Raw genomic sequence first — 23,393 nt, 5'->3', positions numbered from 1 at the left:
GGACACAGAGAACGCAGCTGGGGCTGCCAAGGGGGAGGGCGGTGGGGGAGGGATGGGCTGGGGGCCTGGGGTCAGCAGATGCAAACTGGTTTATATTGGATGGATAAACAACAAGGTCCTACTGTAGAGCACAGGGCACTATTCAATCTCCTGCAATAAACCATCGTGGAAAAGAATATATGTGTGTGTGTGCATGTGTGTGTGTGCGTGCGTGTGTGCATAACTGAGTCACTTTGCTGTACAGCAGAAATTAACATTGTAAATCAACTCGGCTTCAATAAAAAATATTGATAAAAAAATCAGTGAAGTTCCAAAACACATAGAAATGTTTCCATGAGAATTTTTATGTAAAAGTTGTACTGGGGCTTCCCTGGTGGCGCAGTGGTTGAGAGTCCGCCTGCCGATGCAGGGGACGCGGGTTCGTGTCCCGGTCCGGGAAGATCCCACATGCCACGGAGCGGCTGGGCCTGTGAGCCATGGCCACTGGGCCTGTGTGTCCGGAGCCTGCGCTCCGCAGCGGGAGAGGCCACAGCAGTGAGAGACCCGCGTACCGCAAAAAAAAAAAAAAAAAAAAAAAAAAAAAGTTGTACTGTATGCAAACTTAAACATAGCAATAGTAGACTTTTCAAATCCATTTAATCTCCAAAAGGACTATTTCTCAAATAGGTAAGAAGCTCTCTTTCTTTTTTTTTTTTTTTTTTTTTTGCGCTATGCGGGCCTCTCACTGCTGTGGCCTCTCCCGTTGCGGAGCACAGGCTCCGGACGCGCAGGCTCAGCGGCCATGGCTCACGGGCTTAGTTGCTCCGCAGCATGTGGGACCCTCCCGGACCGGGGCACGAACCCGTGACCCCTGCATCGGCAGGCGGACTCTCAACCACCGCGCCACCAGGGAAGCCCGAAGCTCTCATTCTAGAACTATTTTGAAAGCATCATTTCCAATGGACCTGCTCGCCTGGATCCTGTTGTTTTCCGGGCGGTAGAAGATAATTACGGGCAGTCCCTGCGTCTAACGACGCGGAGCCAGCCTCGCCTTTCCTCAGTTCAACAAGCTTGTCACACCTTCCGTGTCTGACCAGGCCCAGCGCCGGGGCAAAAGGCAGATCCCACGGGACCCCGCGAGCGTGGGGAAGCAGCACCCGCGGGGACCCCTGGCGGCCTCTCTCGGACGGCTCGCCTTCTCCCTGCCCGTCCCCACATCCCTGGCCAGGAGCTCCCCCACCGCTCCTCTCACCAGTGCCCACCTCTGAGCAGAGCCAGAAACACCACGTAACGCACTTTCCAGCTCAGAGATGAGTGTCTCATTAAGACCCTCCTCTTGCTTTGCTCAGTTCATGGCAAACAGACTAGTTTAGAACCACTGGCAACAAGGAAACGGGTATGGGAATGATTTAGTCACCGCCCCCAGTGCAGAATTAGGTAGCCTTTTGCAGTAATTGTGACCACTGTGTAAAACCAGTAAAAAAAAAAAAAAAAAAAGAAGAAAGGGCATGTCGCATTTTTAGGAGCGAAGCAACAGTTTCTAACGGTTTAACCGTACGGATCCTCTGTAAAAACAAGTACGCATGTGCATAAGGAGCCCACATCATGGAAGTATACACATTTGTTCGAATGAGACCCCCTTTCTTAACTTTCCATTATGACACCAAAATATTGCACATAAACGGATAAAACTCCTAAGAAAAACTCAAGGGTAAAATGTGTACACATCATAGTTCAAAGGACATATGTACATGTATACTAGTGTGAAGATTCTCCACGTACAGACTGCAGATGAGAAAGAGGAACTGGGAGCACTTACTGTCGTGGGCGGCGCGGGAGGACGTGAACTGCAGGGAGACCTTGGCGCTCTTGAGGCGCGTCTGGCCCCAGTAGGTGACAGCCTGCAGCTCTACTGTGTAGTTGCAGTCGGGCTGCAGCGGCTCCAGGGTCACAGAATTCTGCGACTGCAGGTGGAAGGAACAGACACAGGCTCCGTTACAAGCCTCCCTGCCTCTCAGCTTCCCTGCACAGCTGCTGTGTCCTCGTGAAGGGCACCAGCTCCTCTCTGATGTCTGCCCGGGACCATCTAAGATCACAGATAATTCTACGTCTTCAGCATCTGAAAATCCACTTTTACCGTGGATCAAAATTAACGTCATACAAAAAGCCCAAACACTTTTTTTTTTTTTTTGAAATTGTATTCCTAATCCCATTATTGGATGCTTTCCAGTAGCAAGAAAATGAATAATTCTGTCCTCTCACTCCTTACTAGATACCACCCTACAGAGAGAACAGAGCTGTGAAGGCTCGTGTTAGCACCACACACCTGGAAAGATTATGAATTGGCATCCCCTGTATTTCTCTGATTTTATCCTAAATCTTCTATGAGTAAATTTCCACCAAAAGTTGTAAGAAAAATCAACCTGACAAAATGCTTAACGCACTTTTTTATGCCTTGCGGGTATAATAATAAAGTCCCTTACAAGTACTCGGAATTAAGAGAAATAAGATTGTTGTCTTAGAATTCAAACATTCGTCAAAATATAGTACATGTGATATCCCGTGGCCCTAAGTGGTGTAACTGGTGGTGTTAACATCTGTGAAGGGAAAGATGTGTCCATCACTAATGCGACACCAGACATCAGGCAGGTGGGAAGTAGCACGTGCTTTCCTGCAAAGAGCAGGCCAGTTGTATGCGTGCACTGTGCTACGTGAAGGTCTCGTCATCTGAAACTGTCAAATACTGAATCACATAAGCCAGTCCCTTGTTTAAATATCACAATGACCTGTCGGGATTCTCCGCATCATTTTGGGTCACGCGCGATCTCTTTCCAGGGAGAGAACATGATTTCCGTGGGCATTTCAGAATCGTGAGCACGACGCTCCCTGGAAAGTAACAGACGGCGGCCCACGTGAGTCGGGCTTCTGAGGGACCGGTTATCAGAACTCGGCCACCTTCCAGCAGGTCGGCTCCGGGCGGCTGAAAGCACTGCGCTTCCAGAAGTGGAGGCTGAGAGGCAGGCTCTGGACCGCGGCCCCCGTCCCCACGTGAGGCTGGGCCGCCTCTCAGCCACGCCCACTGTGGTATGAACCGTGCATCTCCATGCCTTTCCTGCCTTTTACCTCCAGTAGGTCTATGCACTACCAATTCCCTTTTTTTTTTTTAGTTAGGGTTTCTTGTTATGTTCTGTATCACTCTTCCTAAACTATTATCTTCAAACAAGTAAAATAAAATTCACTCTTGAATCGAGCATTTCCTTGAAAATCCACACTCCTCTGAGTTATCACGGGTATTAGGATGGACTCTTAGGAAATGAAAAGACACTGATCCCCAAGAAGAAAATTTCACAGTGGCTCACGTTCTTCTATATCTTTTCAATTCCTGATCCTAATTCTCAGTTGGTCAAGTTTTAATACTGAGAACTTGAACGGGTCGCATGACCTGCAGCTTTTGCCTCTTGTGGATCCAAAAAAACAAGTCACCCGTAAGGTCGTGACCTATGATCAAGGCTACTCTGGGCCTGTTAACAATTATAATTAAATTCGCAGTTCATTTTTTATTTACCTAATCGACATATACTGGAAAGAAATTGCAAACTTCCCTACTAATCCTTGATGCTGTTTGGTTATTAAGGGCATGTCAGGGGCAGGGGGCTGTCAGCGTTTCATCCCATCACTTTTTGCTTTCCATCCCTGTGATTTCACGACTTTATCTCTTTCAGCACTTTCCGTGAGATAAGCACACATTACCAGTGGTCACTTGTTGCAAAGTCCTACAAAGTAAAAGCTGGAACTGTCAGAAAGTTTCTTGACAATAAAACCAAAACAGTATCACAGCTAAATATCAGTGATATGGACCTGTGGGGACATGTTTTATAATTCTCAATGGCACAGATATTGGAATCTTCAGTGCAAAAAAAAAAAAAAAAAGTCTTGGTGTCCTTCTAAAGCACTTCCAAACATTTATTTATTTATGGCGGAATTCAACCTTATGAATTAGGGGAAAAGGTGTTAAGTTTTATAACAGCAAGATAAAGGAATGTGTACTAAAAGGACACCGAACACTCATTTTTATGCATTAAGCATTTCACGTGATGCGAAATGTTCAGTGTTATAGAGATCTCATTGCATAAAATGGTTCAGTGAAGATTTTATTTCTTGGCGTGTGGAAAGTAAGCCATTCCAAGTTCTTCTAATCAATAAGAAAAGTATATTGTCAAACATGCATTTTCTAAACGGTTTGCTGTTGCACCGATTAGATTATAGGCGGGAACACCTTACAATACACGACAGATAAAGCCATGAACATTTACTCTTCAGTTTACAAGGATCTCTTTAGAAAAAAATAAAAGAGACCTAAATGTCAAGGACAGCTTGAATTGTCTCCTTTTCAATGGCGAGACAGGTAAGATGGAGACATTTTGGTTCCTCTGATTTCCAGAGTGGTGCCAGCCATGTGGATATGGGTAAGTCAACAGACTAAATTCAACTGTTGTCACCTAAAATGTGCACGGCTGACCGGCTGGCGTGGTCCTCTGTTTCCTGAACTTCCTCGTTCCAAGGGGGGGGGCGATGGGAACCTGTCCTGCATCCACCCCTCTCTGTGGCTTAGCAGAGGCCACTCTCAGACCAGGTGCCTGAGTTCAAACACCTCTGCGAGGAGACGGGCCCCCTCCCCCAGTTCTCACTCACCCCACCCGCGGTCTTTCTCCTCTTCTTCTTCGTTGGCACAAGTGACTTGCCGCTGACCGTCCAGCTCCAGAACACTTTGTAGTGATGCACCGGGATGTCCGGTTCCTCGGGGAGATCCCAAACGAGGGTCACAGTCACGCTTCCGTCACCGTTGACGGTGGAGTTGGCAAGCCGGAGGTTGGCCGGGGCCGGTGGTGCAGATGGGTCTGAAATCCCAGGAGAAAGACACGAGGGCCCAGGATGACCACAGAAGCATCAGCTCTGTACACGTAACGAGTACAGGGTCGACGCAGGAAGGCTGCCCTTGATATGGAGAGGAGCTGAAAACAAGCACCAAGGAAGAGCCCCTTCTGAAGCCTCAAACTGAAGTACAGCCTACAGCACGGTCAGATCAGTGTGTGTGGGCCGCATCTGTAATCTAGGCATTTCCATACCACCACAACCCAGCCAAATGGTCACTGTACCGAAACGGATAAAGTTCCGTAAAACACGGTCAAACTCCATTTACGCTGGTTGGCATTAAATTGGTCAGCCAAGTTGAAATGCCTTTGAAAATTCCGAAAAGAAAAGACAGAAATCTGGGACCAGCTCACTCGAGTAACTGCTTTCATCCGAGAGCGGTCCTGGAGCTTTAGAGCCTTGAAGCAAAAGTTAAGAGTGACAGGAAAACATCAGCAAAAACAAACTTTTTTTTTTCTCTGAATCCACATTACACAGTGGATGACAGGCGGGTAACATTTTTATAATTTCACCATTTCTAGTTTGTCGCATAAGCCAAAACCACCTCAGCTGTCGAGAGAGATGAGGTTCTGGAATGATTCCTCTACAAACCTCCATTTGAAATATATATATATGAAGATGACTAAATACGTGTAAAGCTGAGGGTCTTTCCTTCATCTTTTGCCACAAGTTGAGCAAGTCTAGATGCCGCTCACCACAAATGATTTACAGATGGTTTCGCTTTAAGACGCCTGCCCGGGGAAAATGCTGTCAGTAATTCTAATTATAATACCATCTGCATCAGAGGGGCAAAGAAGCTACATCTAACTCCACACAAATGAAGAAGACGGGGGAAAAACACCCACGTGTTTACTCTTGGGATGGTTTGTGTTTAGGGGATGACGGAAGCATCAATTATTTTTTTTTTTAATCTGTGGCTTTTCTGTAAGGTAGATAAGTTTTGGAGGTGTGGTGGGCTGCGTAATTTTTTAGAGCTTTGTAGTTGCTTTCCTAGGCTAATGGCTCATCCAAAGCCCACTACCTGGCCTGCTTGACCACGGTGGTTCTCAGGCAGTCACCACGAGGAACGCCCTGGGAGCGCCCAAGACTCAATACTGAGGTATATGCTGACTCAGTGAGTGCACGCGTGGCCCATCGATAGATTCGCGTTAACTACCTACTCATGTTTTATGTCAAACGCGCACGTTTATGTAAAGCACACGCGTTACTCTCAAGTAGATGCCCCACAGGTCCGAAGCGGAACAGCCCTGCACCTGGTGGCAGCCAAGCGCAGGTGTAGGCGGCCCTCGGCTCCCGCGAGGAGGGACGTGCTGGGCCCTGTGACCAGGGGCTCAGGAGGCAGGGCCTCCGTCGCCCCGCTGCTGCTGCGGGGCCCCCGGCCATCCCCGCGAGGCGGCCCAGCCTCAGCGCTTTCGCCCTCCCTCGTGGCCTCCGCTCGCCTCCGCCCGCCCCTGGCTGTCCCTCTGGTCCCTTGTCCCGCCTCAGCCTCCCCCTCCGGACCTCCCCATCCCACCGTCGCTAAGCGGGGGAGCATCCGGCCTCTGAACGCGGGGGCCCCTTGGCGTCTAGACCCCACCTCTAGGGGTCTCACCAGTCACAGCTTTAAAAAGTCTCTGTGCTGATAGCTCTCAAAGGGGTGTGGCTTCCACACAGACTTTGCCCCTGAACTTGGACTCAAGTACTAGAGGGTCTTTGCATCAGCTGCACTTGGAGGTCTCAGAGGCAGCTTGAAAGGAACGTGCCCAAGAGCAAAGTCTCCGTCCCTCCGAGCCCCGCTCCGCACGGCCGGCCGACACCCCATCTCAGGAACGCAAATTGCTCTCTCCTGCTGCTTCCGCCCCAAGCCTCGAGGCCCTACACTTCTCCTGCTTTCATTCTCTGAGCCGGCGGTACCTCCAGAAATCTATCTGGAACCTCACTGGTTCCACCAGAAGGACACCGTGCACCAAGCCTCTGTCCCGTCTCCCTGATGACTGCAAAGGCCTCCCAGCCCTTCTCAGCACGGCAGCTGGGGACTCCTTCCGACACAAGCTGAGGCTCCTCAGCTTGGAAGCCCTCGGTGGCCTCCAGTCTCACTTAGAGTCCGAGTGCTAGCTGCCTCCCATTCTTACCACACACACACACAATCTCCCGAACCTCCTTTCCCGTCCCCACCCGATGCCGCTTCTCGGGCGACACCGGTTCCCATCTGATTACACGGAGATGAAAAGCAGGGGCTGCTGAAGCTTTTCCACCGGCTCAGCCTAAACGCCTCCCTCCCTACCCGCCGCCCGCCCCGAGAGTCTTTACCTACCGCAGGTCGACCAGATGTCACCCTATTCAAAACAGTTTCGTGTGCTTTCCTCCGCACAGCAGCAGAATGTCACTGTGATTTTCTCCCGCTCTGGTATTCTCCAAGGCCCTTAAGATCTACCTCTGCGGTATGATTCAGTCCTTAACCTACAACAGGTTACTGCACACCTTTCTTACAGAAAGCTGGATGGCAAGCTCATCATCACTTCAAAGCAAGAGAAAAATTACAACGTGTAAAGATAATTACAGCCATTCACGTTTTCAGTGATGCACCTGGATGTCTGTATGCTGAAAATAAGTAGTTATGTGAATTTTCCAGAGAGTCTAGGTTCACAGGAAAAGCTCAGAATCATCTCCTTTTCTAAAGAAATTCCAGGTTTAAGGAAGTCAACTAGTATTTGGTATCTCATCATTTCCTTAATCTACTACATTCATGGTATCATTTCTTACTGCCCTGGAAAAATTTCTCATACCGTAGATGGGACCGTCATTCAGAGTAACATCATCTCGCTTATGAAACGTGATAAAATGTGACACAACGTAATTTATGACAACGGCGTTAGGAAGCAGTGCTTTCAAATCAATGAATTAGTAATACTTGCCTCACATTTTCTTAAAAGGCCCATTTGACTACTCACGATACCCCGGTGGCAATACTCCCATTACCAACGTGACACGGCCCCAGTCTCTTTCTCCCCCCACATAACCACTTTTCAAAATTTTGAAGCCAAAGGGGAAGAGCAGAGGTTATCTGTTCATCGCCCCGATTATCCTCTGCAAACGAGCTACTCATTTATCTGTCTAGTCACTGAAGACTTCAGATGAGCGAGTCTGTCCCGTTTGTCTAACCTGAAGGATTTCATTCAGTCCCAACAAATTCCCAGATGGCTGTCATTCACTGCCTTGTGAAATGGTCCCCTACAGTGTGAAATCAAGTACATTCACTTTGTGGAAATATACAAAATCTTTTCTTACAGTTTACGTAAGGTTTTTTTTTTAAGACGTTGGGGGTTGGGCTTCCCTGGTAGCGCAGTGGTTGAGAGCCCGCCTGCCGATGCAGGGAACACGGGTTCGTGCCCCGGTCCGGGAAGATCCCACGTGCCGCGGAGCGGCTGGGCCCGTGAGCCATGGCCGCTGAGCCTGCGCGTCCGGAGCCTGTGCTTCGCAACGGGAGAGGCCACAACAGTGAGAGGCCCGCATATCACACACACAAAAAAAAGACGTTGGGGGTAGGAGTTTATTTATTTATTTATGTATTTTTGGCCGCGTTGGGTCTCCGTTTCTGCGCGAGGGCTTTCCCCAGTTGCGGCGAGCGGGGGCCACTCTTCATCGCGGCACGCGGGCCTCTCACTGTCGCGGCCTCTCCCGTTGCGGAGTGCAGGCTCAGTGCATAATGTTTTAACTCTATTAAAACATTGAAATGCAGTTGGAAGCTTGTGGGAAAAATTATATGCATATAGCAACTCCACATTATGATAAAGCCCTAAGGGATTTTATAATTTATTTATATGACCTTTTTTTAAATTAAAAAAAAAAAAAACACTGGTAAGGATCTTAAGGGTTGGATAGGTAAAGTGACCTGCCCGAGGCCACTCACATAACTGGTGGCGGAACCAGGCGTGAGAGTAACAATGAGGGGAGAAGGAGGGGTTTGAGGCCACATCTCTACATCTGTTACGTGTCATCGCCACCATCATCATCGTCATCATAACGATGGGCCGCTGTCTCTGCAGAAAGCCAGCGTGTGGAGCCCTTTGCCGGGGAAAGTGCCCCTTATCGTCTAGCACAGGGATTGAAAGCCTTTTTCTGTAAAGGGGCAGACAGTGAATATCAAGGCTTTGCAGCCCAGTCTCTGTTGCAACTAATCCACTCTGCTGTTGTAGCTTGAAAGGAGCTGCAGACAATATGGAAACAAATGAGCACGGCTCTGTGCCACTGAAACGCTATCTGCAGAAACAGGCGGCAGGCCAGATATGGACCACAGGCCATGGACTGTCAACCCCTGAGCTAGAGTCTTTCCAAAGCAATGACACCATTTAGTCTCTTGGAACTGGACATAAGCACAGCTTATTTCCAATTCTATACGCATATGGTTGTACTTTGTTTTTTTAATGTTGGCGTTTTGTTCCCATTTTGCAGATGAGGAAACCGAGGATCAGAGAGTTTTAATTCACTGGTTCAAGAGTGTAGGGGGAGAAGGTCGGAGGCACACGTCACAAGACCAGAGCTCCCCTGACCCCGCCCTCTGAAGCTTAAATGAGAGCATTTCTCCCCCATCTCACTCCTCTTTCTGCTCCGTCCACTCCCTCTTTGCGACCTTCCCAATTATCAGCAGAAACACAACTCACAAAGCGGACAGCAAGTACACTTTCAAAGATAAACGTAATAGGAAGCCCGTATTCGCTCCTTTTACAGTTTGCATGATTTCCAGGGCAAAATATAGTCAATGTTTAGCAGGAATAACCAACTTCACCCTTGGAGAAAAATAGTTCCCTTTATTAACGATCATATGTAGTGCTTTTGGCAAAGGAAGATGGAACCTTTGGGTTTCAGCAGACAGATTTACGGTTTCATCTCTGGACCTTTTGTGACAAAGTAACAGGCACGGTGGAACAGCTTTACGCCCTACGATGGGTAAAGTGCCAAATGAAATCACTTGTCACCCCTGGAGAAAGGCAGGCCTATTATCACACTGATGTGCACTCTCGTGGGAAAGGAGCCCTTCCTGCCGTCCCGGGAGAAAGCCCATCACTTACTGTGAGGCAGGCGTCTCCACGCGTCCAGACGATCCTGTTGGTTAAACACGGAGACTCAGCCGCGCGTGTGAGCGCGACAGCAGAGCGGGGTGCAAATGGCAGTGAAGAGAGAGACCTTTCGACGGTCATACTCAGTGAAGTGAGTCAGACAGAGGAAGGCAGGCATCGTATGATACCACTTACACGTGGACTCGAAAACGTGGCACAAATGAGTCCATCCACAAAACAGAGACAGACTCACAGACAGAAAACAAACTTACGGGTACCAAAGGGGAAAGGCGGGGAGGGATAAGTCAGGAGTTTGGGACTAGCAGATACACACTACTATACATAAAATAAACAGCAGGACCTACTGTGCAGCACAGGGAGCTGATGTAATGACCTACAATAGAAAATAGTCTGGAAATATATATACTTACAACTGAATCACTTTGCTGTACCCCGGAAACTAACACAGTATTGTAAATCAACTCTACTTCAGTCAAAAAAAGAGAGACCTTTATAAATACACAATCATGCACAAATATATATACGTATATATACATAGACGCAGAGAGGGGAACAAGATATGCTTTAAGAGCATGCATGTTAATTTTCTTACTTATTTGATTTCCCCAAAGGATGTCCAGGGAACAGACCCTCCCATTTGAAATGCATCAGAGGACTGCCTCGTAGGTGTGGGGCGGTGATCAAAGGCAGTTAGATTTTTAAAGCAATGATATAGCCAGTCACACGTTCTCCACCTAATTAGTAGGTTAGTTCTGATATTTAAACTGTTTTTTCTTTCCAGACACAGCAGTTGGAATAATTTTGCTTTCCTCATTAACAAAACAAAACAAAACAAAAGTAAAAGAAAAAAAGAAAAGAAAGAAAGAAACACAGGAAAGAAGGAAGGGAGGAAGGAAAGAAAGAAAAAGAAGAAAAGAAAAGAAGAGAAGAGAAAAGAAAAGAAACCCCCCTGCAGTATCTAGACACACAACAACTCAGGGACGCGGGAGAAGCTGCACGGCCGGCGAATTTCCAGCTATTAAATAGTTCCAGGACGTACGCCCAGCACAGCGTTGTCCAGTGGAAACGGCACACAGAGCAGCTGCGTAGAAAGTCATGGGTCCCCGTGGAGCAACAGGGAACTTTATGACCACAGTGGAGTCTGTTCTCGCTTTCCTAACTCTGTAATGTGTGCGTGGAATAACATCCCGTGTGATACTTGTACGCTGTGAAAACAATGTCTGCTTTTCTTCTCCTTTTTAATGTATCCTGTACACAGGGGGACGTAAGGGGGGAAAGGTGGATGGAAAACTCTGAATTTGGAAGGAAGTGGATATCGTAACTGTATTATGTACATCTGAGGACGTATTAGGTTAATGACAACGGAGGTTGGATTTTTAAAATTTTTCTTTATAAGGTCTCTTAAAAGCACATTAATTCAGTGTTAAATGGATACTGACTAATCTCAAACATCCAAAGAAATGTTTGCCTGCTTCTGGCAACACGCAGAAAAATGAATGTGGGTTTTGCTTAATATAATGCACGAAACTGTCCGTCTTCCTGCTTTCACTGCTGGCGTCGACACATAGAAGTCTCTGTCGTACTTTATTTCCCACATTCAGTCAACTTGTAAGCAGTCACTTGTAACAGGAAGTGGTACTGGTAACGTATATTTCCAATGCCAAGCACGCAGTATATGTTTTTTTGCCCTGTCCAGAAACACCAACACGATCGAGAAGATGCTAAAGACCGGTGTATACGGAAGTATGTTTTCTGCCGGCAAGGGCGTCCCTCCAGATGGACGCCTGCCACTTTGGGGCGCTCTGCGGGTCAGCAGTCAGGGCCTCCTTCATCCAAGAAGCGGAGGGCAGCGTGCAACGGACCTGATGTGGGGAAGGGCGACGGCAGACCGGGGAGGGAAGAAAGCAAAGCCTGCAAAGGCCTGTCTGTCTCCACTGACTATTACGTCTGTCCCACATTCGGGAACACGGGGGCTCCTTTCACGATCTCGCCGAATTGCGTCCATCAAACTCTTCATGTCTTTGTTTTAAACCAAAATTCAAAATACCTTAGACACGTCTGTAACGGGAATCTTGTAGCTATTGAGCAAACCAAGAGGTAGACAGCAGACGCGCTCGGGGTGCCACCCCTGGCCCCCGTGTCCTGTGCTGTTTCAGGGCACGTCCGCTCAGCTTGGAAACGCCCGCGCCTCTGTCTGCACCCAGAGCAGGCTCCGTGCGCGTGGGCGGGACACAGACGCCCGGGAGCGGCCCGCCTGCGACGCCCCAGCTCCCCAGAGGGCGAAGGGCCGCCCACAGCGGTAACCAGCGTGAGAGCGCACCTTGCTGCTCCGCCCTCCCTCCCCGCTCACCCGCGCCCCTGCCCGCCCAGCGCCCGGGATCCGCTCCTCTGCAAGCCGCCTCCACGCGGAGCCTCAACGCGCGTGGGCGTCTGCGGAGCGTGTCCCCGGCAGGTCACCTCCCGCGTCAGGAGTCCCACGTGCAAACGCCCCTGTGGTTCCACACGTATCTACACCTGCCTCCCGATGCGTCCCAGGGTTCACTCCCCACGCCACGGGACGGAAAAGTTCCCAAGACCCTCGGGCCCGGCAGGCTTGGCGCCCAGAAAAGCGAGCACTTCATCCCAGGAGCAGCCTAGGAAGGCAACTCAGCATGCGGAGGGGTCACCATTTCCATTTTCTCCATCAAGAGACAAAAAGTAGAAAGGGACGTCATACATTCGTCTATTAAATTATCTGTAATTTTAGTTTTTAAGGTTGTAGCCAACTTCCCTTCTCAGGTACCAGGGAGAAAGACAGTATAGAGCATTTAAACAAGTAAATACAGAAATCACCTCAACCTTGGGAGGGGCGGGGGTTGGCAGGGGTTAGCAATAAAAATATCCAGAAATGGTATTCACCTGGAAAAGAAAAAGCCTGAAACTGACCTACCAATCTATGCACAACTCAGAATTTTCCTATAGAGAATAGGTATTCTAAGGGGTTAGGCGTAAGTTATAGGGAGATAAAGGAGTGAGAGGGAAATGGACTGAGTAACCGATGTATCCGGGCGGACCACAGACTAGTAGTTTTGTATTTAAAAGTAACCCTAAAGAAGAGAAAGACAAGCTTGGCTTTTCTGTGAGAATCAGGATGAATACCAGGCAGCAGGCCTAAACTAAATGACGCCCATCTTACCAAGTTTTTTTTTTTTTTTTATCGTCCTATTTAATTTTGCTTTTATTTTCAGAGGTGTTCACGGAAGATGGAAAAGATCCTTGCCCCTTCCCTTGACCCAGCCTTAAATGATCAAGTCTGGTCCCAGAGCCAAATTCAAATGCACTAGAAAATCGCCTACCCTTTGCACAGACAATTATTTTGGAAGCACCACTTCTTTCTTCAAGTAATTCTAAACCACTAGAAGACGGACAGCTGGTACAGCGTCCGTTGGTTCTGGAGCACGGCGGGCAGAAGCGGGCTTTTAGTTAAATGGAAACGCACCGTTTTTGGAAGCGCCGCCGTGGCCGTTAAGGTGGGGCGCTGTCTCCTCTTACAAACCACACGGCACATCCGTCCTTCCGCGCGCCCCAAGGTGAGGGGCGTTCCAGGCTTCAGTCCTGTGCTCTGCAAACCAAAAACGTGTGGGCGGTGGTCCGCACAGATCCTATGGTGGCATCACAGGACGGGGCCGGGGGCGAGGGGACCACAGACCCGCTTGGCGGCTGGAGACACTGCCGGGACGGCCCACCTCGTCCCTCCCCATCTTACCCCGCTGCGTTTGCAAACACACAAAAGGGCTCCCTGGGGGGAAAAATGTAGCAATCTTATTGAACTGTCATTTACATGCCATACGGTTCACGCCAGTGCGCGAGCAGTGATTTCTAGTGTTTACTAAGTTGTGTGACCGCAGCCACCATCCATTTTAGAAGGATTCCGCTACCCCAGTAAGATCCTCCCTGCCCCGCCGGGAAAATTTTAAGGCAGAAAACAAAGTTATTTTTGTGTCTTCAGCTTCTCCTTCGATTACTCGTGTTTCCAGCACGTCCAGGGTCCTTCACCTGCGTACGTCCACCCCTCTGCAAAGCCCGCGTGCAGGAGAGGCCCTAAAACACAGCAGCCATACCGGCTGGGCCAGGCTTACTCCCCTTCTGGAAACACGCGCAACCCCAAAGGAAGAAGAGAGCCTTCCCCCGAAACACCCTCTTGTCTCCGTCACCTCTGTTTAGGCCACTGGCAGCACCAATCTCTCAGCAGTTCCTGACCCAAGACCCTGGAGTCACTTCCTACAGGCCACGGGCAAATCGTTCCACACGCGCTCCCCGGCCAGCTGACTTCGGCCTCCGTCCAAGTTACCGTCACCTTTCGTTACCGCTGTCGCACCGCCGGTTCGCTGTACTTTTTAGATCCGCGTATAAACGACAACATACCGTGCGCTCACCTTCCCGCCTGGCTCCCGTCCCTCAGCGCGGTCACGGCCACCACCTCCGGGCAGGCGCTCCGCACCGCGACCCTGGAGACCCGGCACGCCCGGCCCCTCCTGCCTGTCCGTCTGCGCCCTTCTCGGCTCCACCCTCAGGCTCCACCCCCGGAACCGGAAGGCTCTGCCCTCGGAGGCTGCAAGGCCAGCCCTTCACTCCTTGATAACAGCCTCTGTTCTGTGGCCGCCCGCCCTGGAACTGTAAAAACAAAAACACCCCCTTCCCCACAGCTCCCGTGTCTAGTCTTTATTTTTCGCACTGTCAGTTATCACTCTCTTCCCGAGTATATGAGAGTATTTTATGTATTAATCTTGTTCACTGTTTCCTCTCGCCCCCAATTAGAGTGAATCTCTGTGTGTGTGTGTGTGTGTGTGTGTGTGTGTGTGTGTGTGTGTGTGTGTGTGTGTGTGTGTGTGTGTGTGTGTGTGTGTGTTCCACAAGAGCGGACATTTTTGTCTTGTCTTTTACTTGTTTCCTCAGTGCCTGACACAGAGCAGGTGCTCAACAAACACTTGTTTAATAAAAAAGGGAATGAAACGTGAGTGATAAACCGAGACCCCAAAACACTTTTAATTCTACCTTAACATTCTCCCAGTAAGGCAGGGAGCCTCCTGGAGGATTCTAACACTGTAGAAAGGATCCTTACACGACTTTATGGTCAATACTAAGAATCACTGGCTAGCACACTTAAGATGAGTGACTTTTATGGTATGTAAATTATATTTCAATAAGGCTGTTAAAAATTATTTTCACAGCAAGACACATTTCTACGCTTGATGAGAACTGAGCAAGGTGAGGTAAGACGAGGTACCACCCTGTAGACGGGACGTGTATCCTTAGCCATTTCCTGGAGGCCATGCTTTCCGCTGCTTAGCGGGTCTATTATATTCCCATCATTCTGTGGTACAGCGTCAGTGAAAACAGTAGAATCTGCCATAAATTCTGGGCGTATATTTTTGGTTTCAGAAGCGCAAGGACTGAAGTCTGGAGTGCTGAATGTTGGGCATTTTTGTAAAACCAAGCAACAGAACAATTTAGTGGTGACTGCAAGGTTTCCCAGAAGTGGTGCACTTTCCTCCAGCAAAAGCCTGTTTACACTTGACGGACGCCGCTCTAATTCTAGACGTATACGGTCCTCAGGCACGTAGGAAGGGCTGGGACAGCACGGCCTTGCTCCTTCCCCAGAACGGATGCCTCTTTAGTGGGTGGCAGCCACCGGGCGGGCCCTGGGGACTGTCACGGGACCTCTGCCCAGGCCCCGTCCGACCCTGCAAGGGATTCCACCTCTGTCTGCAGAGGCTGGGAGCTGCTCTGCTTCATGTCTGGACATGCAGCCACGACCTGAGAGCCACCAGACCCCAATCCTGCCGGCAAGGGAGGAGACGGGGACGCACTGTGACCGCGGCACGCCTGGACTGCATCTGAAGGTCAGGGTGGAGACTTCTCGGGCCCTGTCCCGATCCTTGCCTCTGAACCCACAGTTAATGATTTATTCCCATAGCCTCTCTCCGTCCGCGGACCCCCTGGAGACAGTCCTCAGACAAGCAAGGTCTGATGTCCGTATTTCTTATTTCATTTCTGGACCCGCTCAGTGCATCTGCCTCGGGGTCGGCGGGGGTGTGTGCGGTGCACCTTTATCTTAAAAGGACTTTTTAAAAGAAAGACCTAAAAATCTACAACATACACTGTCCTAGAATTCAAATACTAAATTGATCTTGTTGCAAGGCTTCCACTTGAGACCTACGATTATGCAGAGAAAGGTGTGGCAATATTATCCGGTGAGAAACGGACAGGCTAACGGAAACATACATTTTACCCAAAATGGAACGGCAACTGCAATTTATAGCAGCCAGTTCAAACCTTCCCGTTTTGAAAGACATATGACTGATGTTACCAGTCTCACATTATTCACGAATACCGTAACGTATGCTTGAACTGAACTTAAACGAGCTCCCGAAGAGGACAACTGCTGATTAGTAAGGGAGTCACGTGACGAACCTCCATCCATGAAACTGGCCCTCACTGACGATTAGCCAAGCAGATGTATCGTCAGTTCAGAGCCATCTCAACACAGCTGGGGGAATAAACACGGAGCTATTGTTAATACCCAGTCGGGTGCTGTCCTCCCACTTTCACAGACTAAACCAACCACACATGTAACATAGTCAGCATTCATCGGATCCCACAGAGGTTTTAAAATAGCACTGAAGTAGGAAGGGAACAAAACGACAGCCATGATAAAGTCACTCGGGAGGGATTTAAATTCTGCCCCTTATGAAACCCAAGAGATTCATTCACACTCAGTATAGCAATGGTTTCGAGAAACCTGCACAGTCTGATGTGGCAGGAACCAAACCTTCCTCTCCAAAAGCTCGCTGCATGGTGCTCGACTCAGAACAGACCGAGAGAGCCACGCAGGCCGAGCACGGAAAACCACGACTCCGGAGCGGAGAAAACCCCACCACGTTATCGTCTGCCGCCCCTCAGAGGAAACAGCCCAGGGATGGTCCTAAGCGTAAATTCGCCGGCACCTCCACACCCGTGCGGTCCCGTTCGCTCAGCACAGCGCAGCCGCCCGTCGGCCAACCACACGCAAGAGCCTGGCGGCGAGACGGACACGCCCCCACGGAGAGACGGACACGCCCCCACGGCGAGACGGACACGCCCCCACGGCGAGCCGGGCGCGGGGGCGCGGCAAGCGGCACTGACCTTTGGAGGAGCGGAAGTGTTTGCTGGGGGCGGTGAAGCCTCGGGTCCCGTGCGCATTCACGGCTGCCACTCGGAACTGGTACCACCTGCTGGGCCGCACGTCGCGCAGTTGGACCCGCTCATCCGTGGTCTGAGGGGAAAGTCACAGAGCACAGAGATCCCCTGTATCCCGACGTGCCAGTCAGGTCTGTCGCAGAGACACCCGCACACCCGTCGGCCCGTACGCAACACAGCCTTGCCCTCCCCTCCCCGCCTGGATGAGGGCAGCCCATCCGGCTCAGGTACGGGAAGGGCCGTCGGGGAGCAAGGAGTTCCGAGGGAAGGTTCCAGCTGCTCGATTCCGTTCACAGGTATTGGACCTCAAAGGGATAACGCTCTCTGGAAGTCAAAATCTCGTGACAAACGCTTGGGCTGTTCTAAAATCTGGTGACTAAATACAGCATTGGAGAGATTTCATCAATAAACTATACTTATGAACGAATACATACAGGAAGTAATCATTACAGTATAGAGGAAAGGAAATCAACTTTAGCTTATAGACGGGAAATGCCTCCTACTGGTGTGCCAAATATAATTTTGGAAGTTTTGTATGGGAACCCACACACTTACACTCTGGAAGTACATTGCAACCCAAGACTTTTCTGTTTGATTTGAGTCAATCATGGAAGAGTTGCAAAGAGTCGTGTTCCTGAAGGGGGAGGTATGTTTCGTCCAGTGAAAGGTCCGGAGGGGAAAACTGGGCAATGGGACACGTCCACAGGCCTTGCTGTCCCTGCAGCTACGTCCCAAGATATCAAACAACTTGAGCCCCTTCCTACTGCCTCCCCTTCATCGAGCTCAGGGCAGTATATGCCCGCTGCCGGCAACGTCCCACGGTAGACGGGCGACCTTGGCCGTGACTCCGAGGGATAAACGCCCGAGTGCCTCCTCTGCGCCGAGTGCTGAGCTCAGCTTGGCGCTCAGTGGATAAAAGTGGGAAACAGAACTGAACTGAAAGTTTATAATAACTTATTGAAAACGATGGTCATGTGTACTTTCACATGCAAAAGGAGCTAAGCATTTCCGAGATCAAAGGAAGAAGATGACCTCGAGGGTGGCTTCCTACCTCGTTTGGCAGAATGTGAGACAACGTTTTCATTGACTTATTTGTCCAGTTTTAGCCTTCAGATTAAGGAGCTAAAGCCAGCATGCTAGCCACAGCGTTTAGCAGACAGAGAAAGGAGGCATTACATGTGGTATTAACTAGTGAAAATAGTCATAATAACAGAAATGAGAGTGGCAAGGTCTTTCCTCCCTCCGAATAAGAGGATATGAAAGACAAGGGCTTATCATCAGTTACTTTCATAAATCTTCAAATTTATAATTTGGAAATATTTGGAAATTGCATAATTTGGAAGAGTTACGAATGATACTGCAGCACTGTTTAAGGGAGAATGCCATGTAAACCAAATGTAATTTTAGGCTGTATTCTGACCATCTTTATGTTCTGTTAAAGCACATCTTTTTAACAAAATAGGTATGGAATGGAATTGCTAAACTTATCTGACCATTTCCTCCCACCCCTAATTTAAGATGTTTCTCTTAACATCACATTTCTCGTTGATTTGGGTGGTATTGAAATTATTTTAGGGTGTATCCTCTCTGAGATACTACTATTGCAAAAGGGACCAAGTTCTTCTTCTACACACCTGAATACTGAAATTTATTTTATATTTACTGAAAAAAAAAAATCATGGGAATCTTGTCCTTGGAGAAAAAAAATGACCTGATCACCTTCAGGAGAGAATTTTCCCCTATGGACCTACACGCAGAGAGGGCATTTTAGTTGTTGAAAAGCATGAAGCGGTTGCATATTGAGAATTTATTCTTTTCTCCATCCGTGGAGTCTGCTTGCAGCTGCTAGTCCATTTAACAGCTCTTAAAAGGAAAGAAAATATTTTGCTTTTCACATCCACAAGACAGAGGAGGAAAAGCACTGGGAAGATAAACTCCAGGAGGGCTGCCATGCAGGTGGCCTACCAGTTGGTAAGCCGGCCAAGAAGAAGAAAGCACTTAGGGGAGATTGATGAGCTGCTGGCCGCTTCCCACTAAGTAGTTTTGCGATATGACTCTTCCTCCCGCCACGAAAGGCCCACGCGGACTAAAGGCTTAAATGTAGGAGCAACAGAGGAGAAGTCGTTGAGATGATCAAAGAGCACACTGTCTAGTCCTACGGGTGTTGCGTTTCCCTCACTCTACTCGGTTTTAAGTTTATCTCAAGGAAGCGTACTTCTCGGAATAAACGTGAACACTCATTAGAAAACCGCCTCCCTTCCACGTGCGCTGTGAACGCACGGAAAGCCAAGTTCCTCGTGGTAGCCGGTTATACCGACAGAGCCCATCCCGTCTGCCGCCAACACGCAGGGCACGGCCACCTCGGGCCACGGGATGTCGGCGCGCAGGTTCTTTGGGCCGGGGCGCGGCAAGCTAAGCTTCTCTCTGCAGGCCAAGGAGACGCTACCTCTAGGGGAAACCAAAGCCCACGAAGCGTACGCAGCACTGACCTGCGCTACCGTCTGCCAGTGCGTGGCGCCGTCTTCACTGGGATGGATGCCATAGTTCCATCGTCTCTGTAGCACGTAGATCACAGGCTCGATTGAAATATTGAATTTGGAGGACCACTTAAGCTCCAGCTGCCCGGACTGCAGTTCTGTGAATCGTAACTCCTTCCTGGGCTTCAGGGGGACGCCTGAAACAGAACCGCGCCGGTTAAAACAGCCTGTGTGGGACTCGGAGCGCCGTGAAAGTCGAGGGAGAAAATCTACGACGGAAGAGACAAATCTCAGCTCATGACAACGGAGCCTCTATTTCCTTTTTTTTTTTTTTTTTTTTTTTTTTTAATTTCCTTTCTTAAAAGCAGCTTCTCCCTATCGGGGGTTCGTTCGCGTCTGAAATCTCCTGACACTCAGTTCAGTTTCGCTTTCTCGGTTTTTCAGAGGCTCTAAACCGATTCCAGACTCTGAACAAGGTAACCTCTAGAGCAGTTCTTGTATGTGTGTCCTTCCAAGCCAGCCCCGTCAGCAAAGCTGCAGCACCGGAGGCCAACCCAGAATCCACACGAGGCGGCACTCATGAGGGGTCTTGAGTCCCTTTTCCCACGTAACACGCTCCGTGTCTGCTGATAGATCCTAGGGTCCTTACAGCACGCTTCTCAAGTTGCCTCTCCTCTCTAGCTGAGCGAGTTTTCCTCTTAAGGAAAACGTTTTCAAGCCCCGTCCTCTCATGTGCTCACATCTTGCAGGAATGGTTCGCAAAGCCTGGGTCTGGTGGATTCCCCAAATGATTGCTGGGCCTCTGCCCTACTGACTCACCGTCTAAAACTGGAAAAAGATGAATTTATAATGTTTGCTTTTGGCATGAGTGTGTGCCTGGCTTCAGAAGTCCCTCACAGGTGCCTCACTGGAAAGTAGTTCATCATTTTGATTTCTTTTTCCCCCTACAGTGCATGCAAGTTGCCTGGTAACTGAAAGATTTAAGAACCACGGTTCAAAATAGCAGCCGTTATGGAAAGGGAGATTTAAAACAAATTCACAATACTAACAGGATACGTGAAACTAACTGAATTAGGTAGGGTCTATGGCATCATGGTGTTCGATGCCACACAAACCAAGAACACCAGCTGCATTAAAATCATTCTCTGCTGAGAAGGAGCGTTTGCCTAAAGCACTGACAACGAACCATTTGAAATGGATAGTTCAGGATGCTGCATTAATTTTTCCGTTTCTTAAGTTTAAACTGAGAAAACTAGAAAATGTGCAAATACAAAATATAAGCTCTGATGCATGTCAGTGATGTGGCTGAATTCAACTCATTTCATTTTGATCTTAATCCAAAGCCAAATCTTGTGTCGGGAAATTTAAAAGTCATTAAACACTGAGGTGGACAGAGTTGGATAATTTTAAAATGGCACATGTATATCTGCTCAAAAGCTCACTGACTCTTATAAACTATTTTCTAGGGCTTCCCTGGTGGCGCAGTGGTTAGGAATCTGCCTGCCAATGCAGGGGACAGGGGTTCGAGCCCTGGTCCGGGAAGATCCCACATGCCGCGGAGCACCTAAGCCCGTGCGCCACAATTACTGACCCCGCGTGCCACAACTACTGAAGCCCGTGCGTCTAGAGCCTGTGCTCTGCAACAAGAGAAGCCACCGCAATGAGAAGCCCGCGCACCGCAACAAAGAGTAGCCCCCGCTCGCCACAACTAGAGAAAGCCCGTGAGCAGCGACAAGGACCCAATACAGCCAAAAATAAATAAAATAAAAATAAAAAATAAATTTAAAAAAAACCCCTATTTTCTAAACAACCACAGTCACCGCCCCTGTTGCATTCTCCATGTTGATTTGCTGGCGGGTTGTATCTGTACGTTGCCCTTCACTTTACCATAAAGTTGTCTCATGTGATCCTTGCTGTGACCTCATCAAGTGGGTGAAGGGTGAAGTAGCTACATTTTGAGCACCAGGGAATTGAGTCTGAGGAAGATGAAATAAATTGCCTGGAGCTATGACCCATCTCCCGGTGTCTCTCTGAATTTTCTGCCACATTTTGGATTAGGAAAAGCCACTTAGAAAGGCAGAGAAAAGAAGTGGTTTCTGTAGCTCTGCAAGCCCCTTGGACATTCCGATTCTAACGTCCTTGAAGCTCCTAGTTGGTGTGAGACTTCCCTCCTAGTCTTTGCTCCTGCTGTGCCCCTGCAAGAGTCTTTTTCAAGCTCATGTCAGAAACTTCTCGGTGTATAACCTTACACTTACGCTTTCACGCCTAGGATATTTCTGCAGAGCGAGTGATTCTCACATCTACCCCCCCAGTCCCTCTCTGGGCTGCAGGACCTCGTACACCTGCATAAGGCCCCTCTCAAATGCCTCTCCCCAGATACGCCCCTCCTCCTGAGATGTAGGGCTTCACGACCTCTCTAGGCTCTTGGACGTCGAAGGGTTCCCAGAACCCTTTGTCTTGTGCTTGCACCAACATCCTGCTGTTTTACTGCAGAGTATAATTTCAGGAACCCCTCAGGCATCCTGTCTCCCTGGTGACCACCTGTTTGAGGCACTTTCCTCTCCTGTCTGCACCCTCACCGTAGCCTCTAACCCACCTCCCTGCAAGCCAGTCTCTTTTCTCTAAGTCCCTCTTCACCATATTTGTGGTTATTTTCTTCAAGTGGAGGAGGGAGGCTCTCCTTCTCCTTCCCAGAATGCTCTAGTGCATCCGTTTTCTACAGAAGGGAGGGAAACGTCTCTGCCTCTCCGTCGAGGCACCCGTCTTCTCCACTGCCTGCCGGTTACCTTGCAGTCGAGAGCTCCTGGTACATTCTACGTGTCGGCCACGCACCCTGCCTTCACACCCAGCTTTCCCACAAACACCCTGCCGGGCACTCCCTACTACCGTGGCCTGTGCGTGGTGTTTTCTCCACTCTGAAGCCTCTTTCCTTCTATTTTCTGACCACAGACCCTGGAACACTTCCAGCCTCGGTCCAGATGCCACCCTTCGGAGCCACCTTCCCTAAAGCTCCCAATTGGAAATCAAGGCTCCATTCTTCTGCCAGCTCTTCAGCATTGAACCTGTAACCGTCGAAGTACCCGTAACTGCCTCTCTCCACGGCCAGCTCCTTTAATGATGTCTGTCTTCCCCACAAAGCTAAAGCCCCAGAGGTCAAGAACCGTGTCTCCTCAATTTCCACGTCACGATGTCCTCGTAGAGAGCGCTCTGCGGGAGCGAATGGCCCGGAACCGTTCGCTGAAGGAACAGCCCAACCCGCTTTCTTATTCTTCTCTCAAGAACACACCTGGTCCGGACGTAAGAGGACTCGGAACATTTACACACACCTTTGTGACAACGGGAAACCCCTCTCTGCTTGAGAGTCGCGGAGGGGCAGGAGAAGACTTATCGCAGGCGTTCGGTGCCACCTTCTCTGGCGTGTGCATCCTTTCAAGGAGCTCACATCTCCTCTTCTGTCAAGGTGCTATGGCTCAAACATTCCTTTACTTATTATTTAAAGAGAAGGTGGCTGGTTAGTCCCTGAACCTCACAGAGCACTTTCTCTGAGGGCACTTTCTTGGCTCTCCGTGTACAGTCCTCGAGCGTAAACGCAGCTGCAGTAAAGCCTCAAGTCACCGAGGCACCCTGAGCTCCTCGGCAGCAGAGCTGCTGCTGCTGCTAAGCTGCATCGCACCCCCACGCTCTGAGGCTCCAGTCTTGAATATCATTCAACTACCAAGAGCCTTCGTGG

General features: G+C 49.4%; 1 protein-coding gene across 4 annotated transcripts in view; it reads right to left on the bottom strand.

Moving 5' to 3' along the window:
• The window catches only part of ANOS1 (anosmin 1), a 189,807-nt gene that overhangs the window by 25,690 nt on the left and 140,724 nt on the right, over window positions 1–23,393 (bottom strand). For 3 of the 4 annotated variants that reach the window (XM_059050123.2, XM_067023980.1, XM_067023979.1), the window contains exons 5-8: window positions 19,676–19,860; window positions 17,133–17,262; window positions 4,672–4,877; window positions 1,799–1,943 (exon numbers count right to left, since the gene is read on the bottom strand). In XM_059050123.2, coding sequence (XP_058906106.1) covers window positions 1,799–1,943; window positions 4,672–4,877; window positions 17,133–17,262; window positions 19,676–19,860 — 666 coding nt within the window. The remainder of the gene's footprint in view (window positions 1–1,798; window positions 1,944–4,671; window positions 4,878–17,132; window positions 17,263–19,675; window positions 19,861–23,393) is intronic. The other variant, XM_067023981.1, reaches the window with a different exon arrangement.

Source organism: Kogia breviceps, chromosome X (genome assembly GCF_026419965.1).
Source record: "Kogia breviceps isolate mKogBre1 chromosome X, mKogBre1 haplotype 1, whole genome shotgun sequence".
In the NCBI taxonomy this organism is placed as follows: Eukaryota; Metazoa; Chordata; class Mammalia; order Artiodactyla; family Physeteridae; genus Kogia; species Kogia breviceps.
The sequence above is the reverse complement of the archived record's forward strand: the minus strand, read 5'-3'. Positions and strand labels throughout refer to the sequence as shown.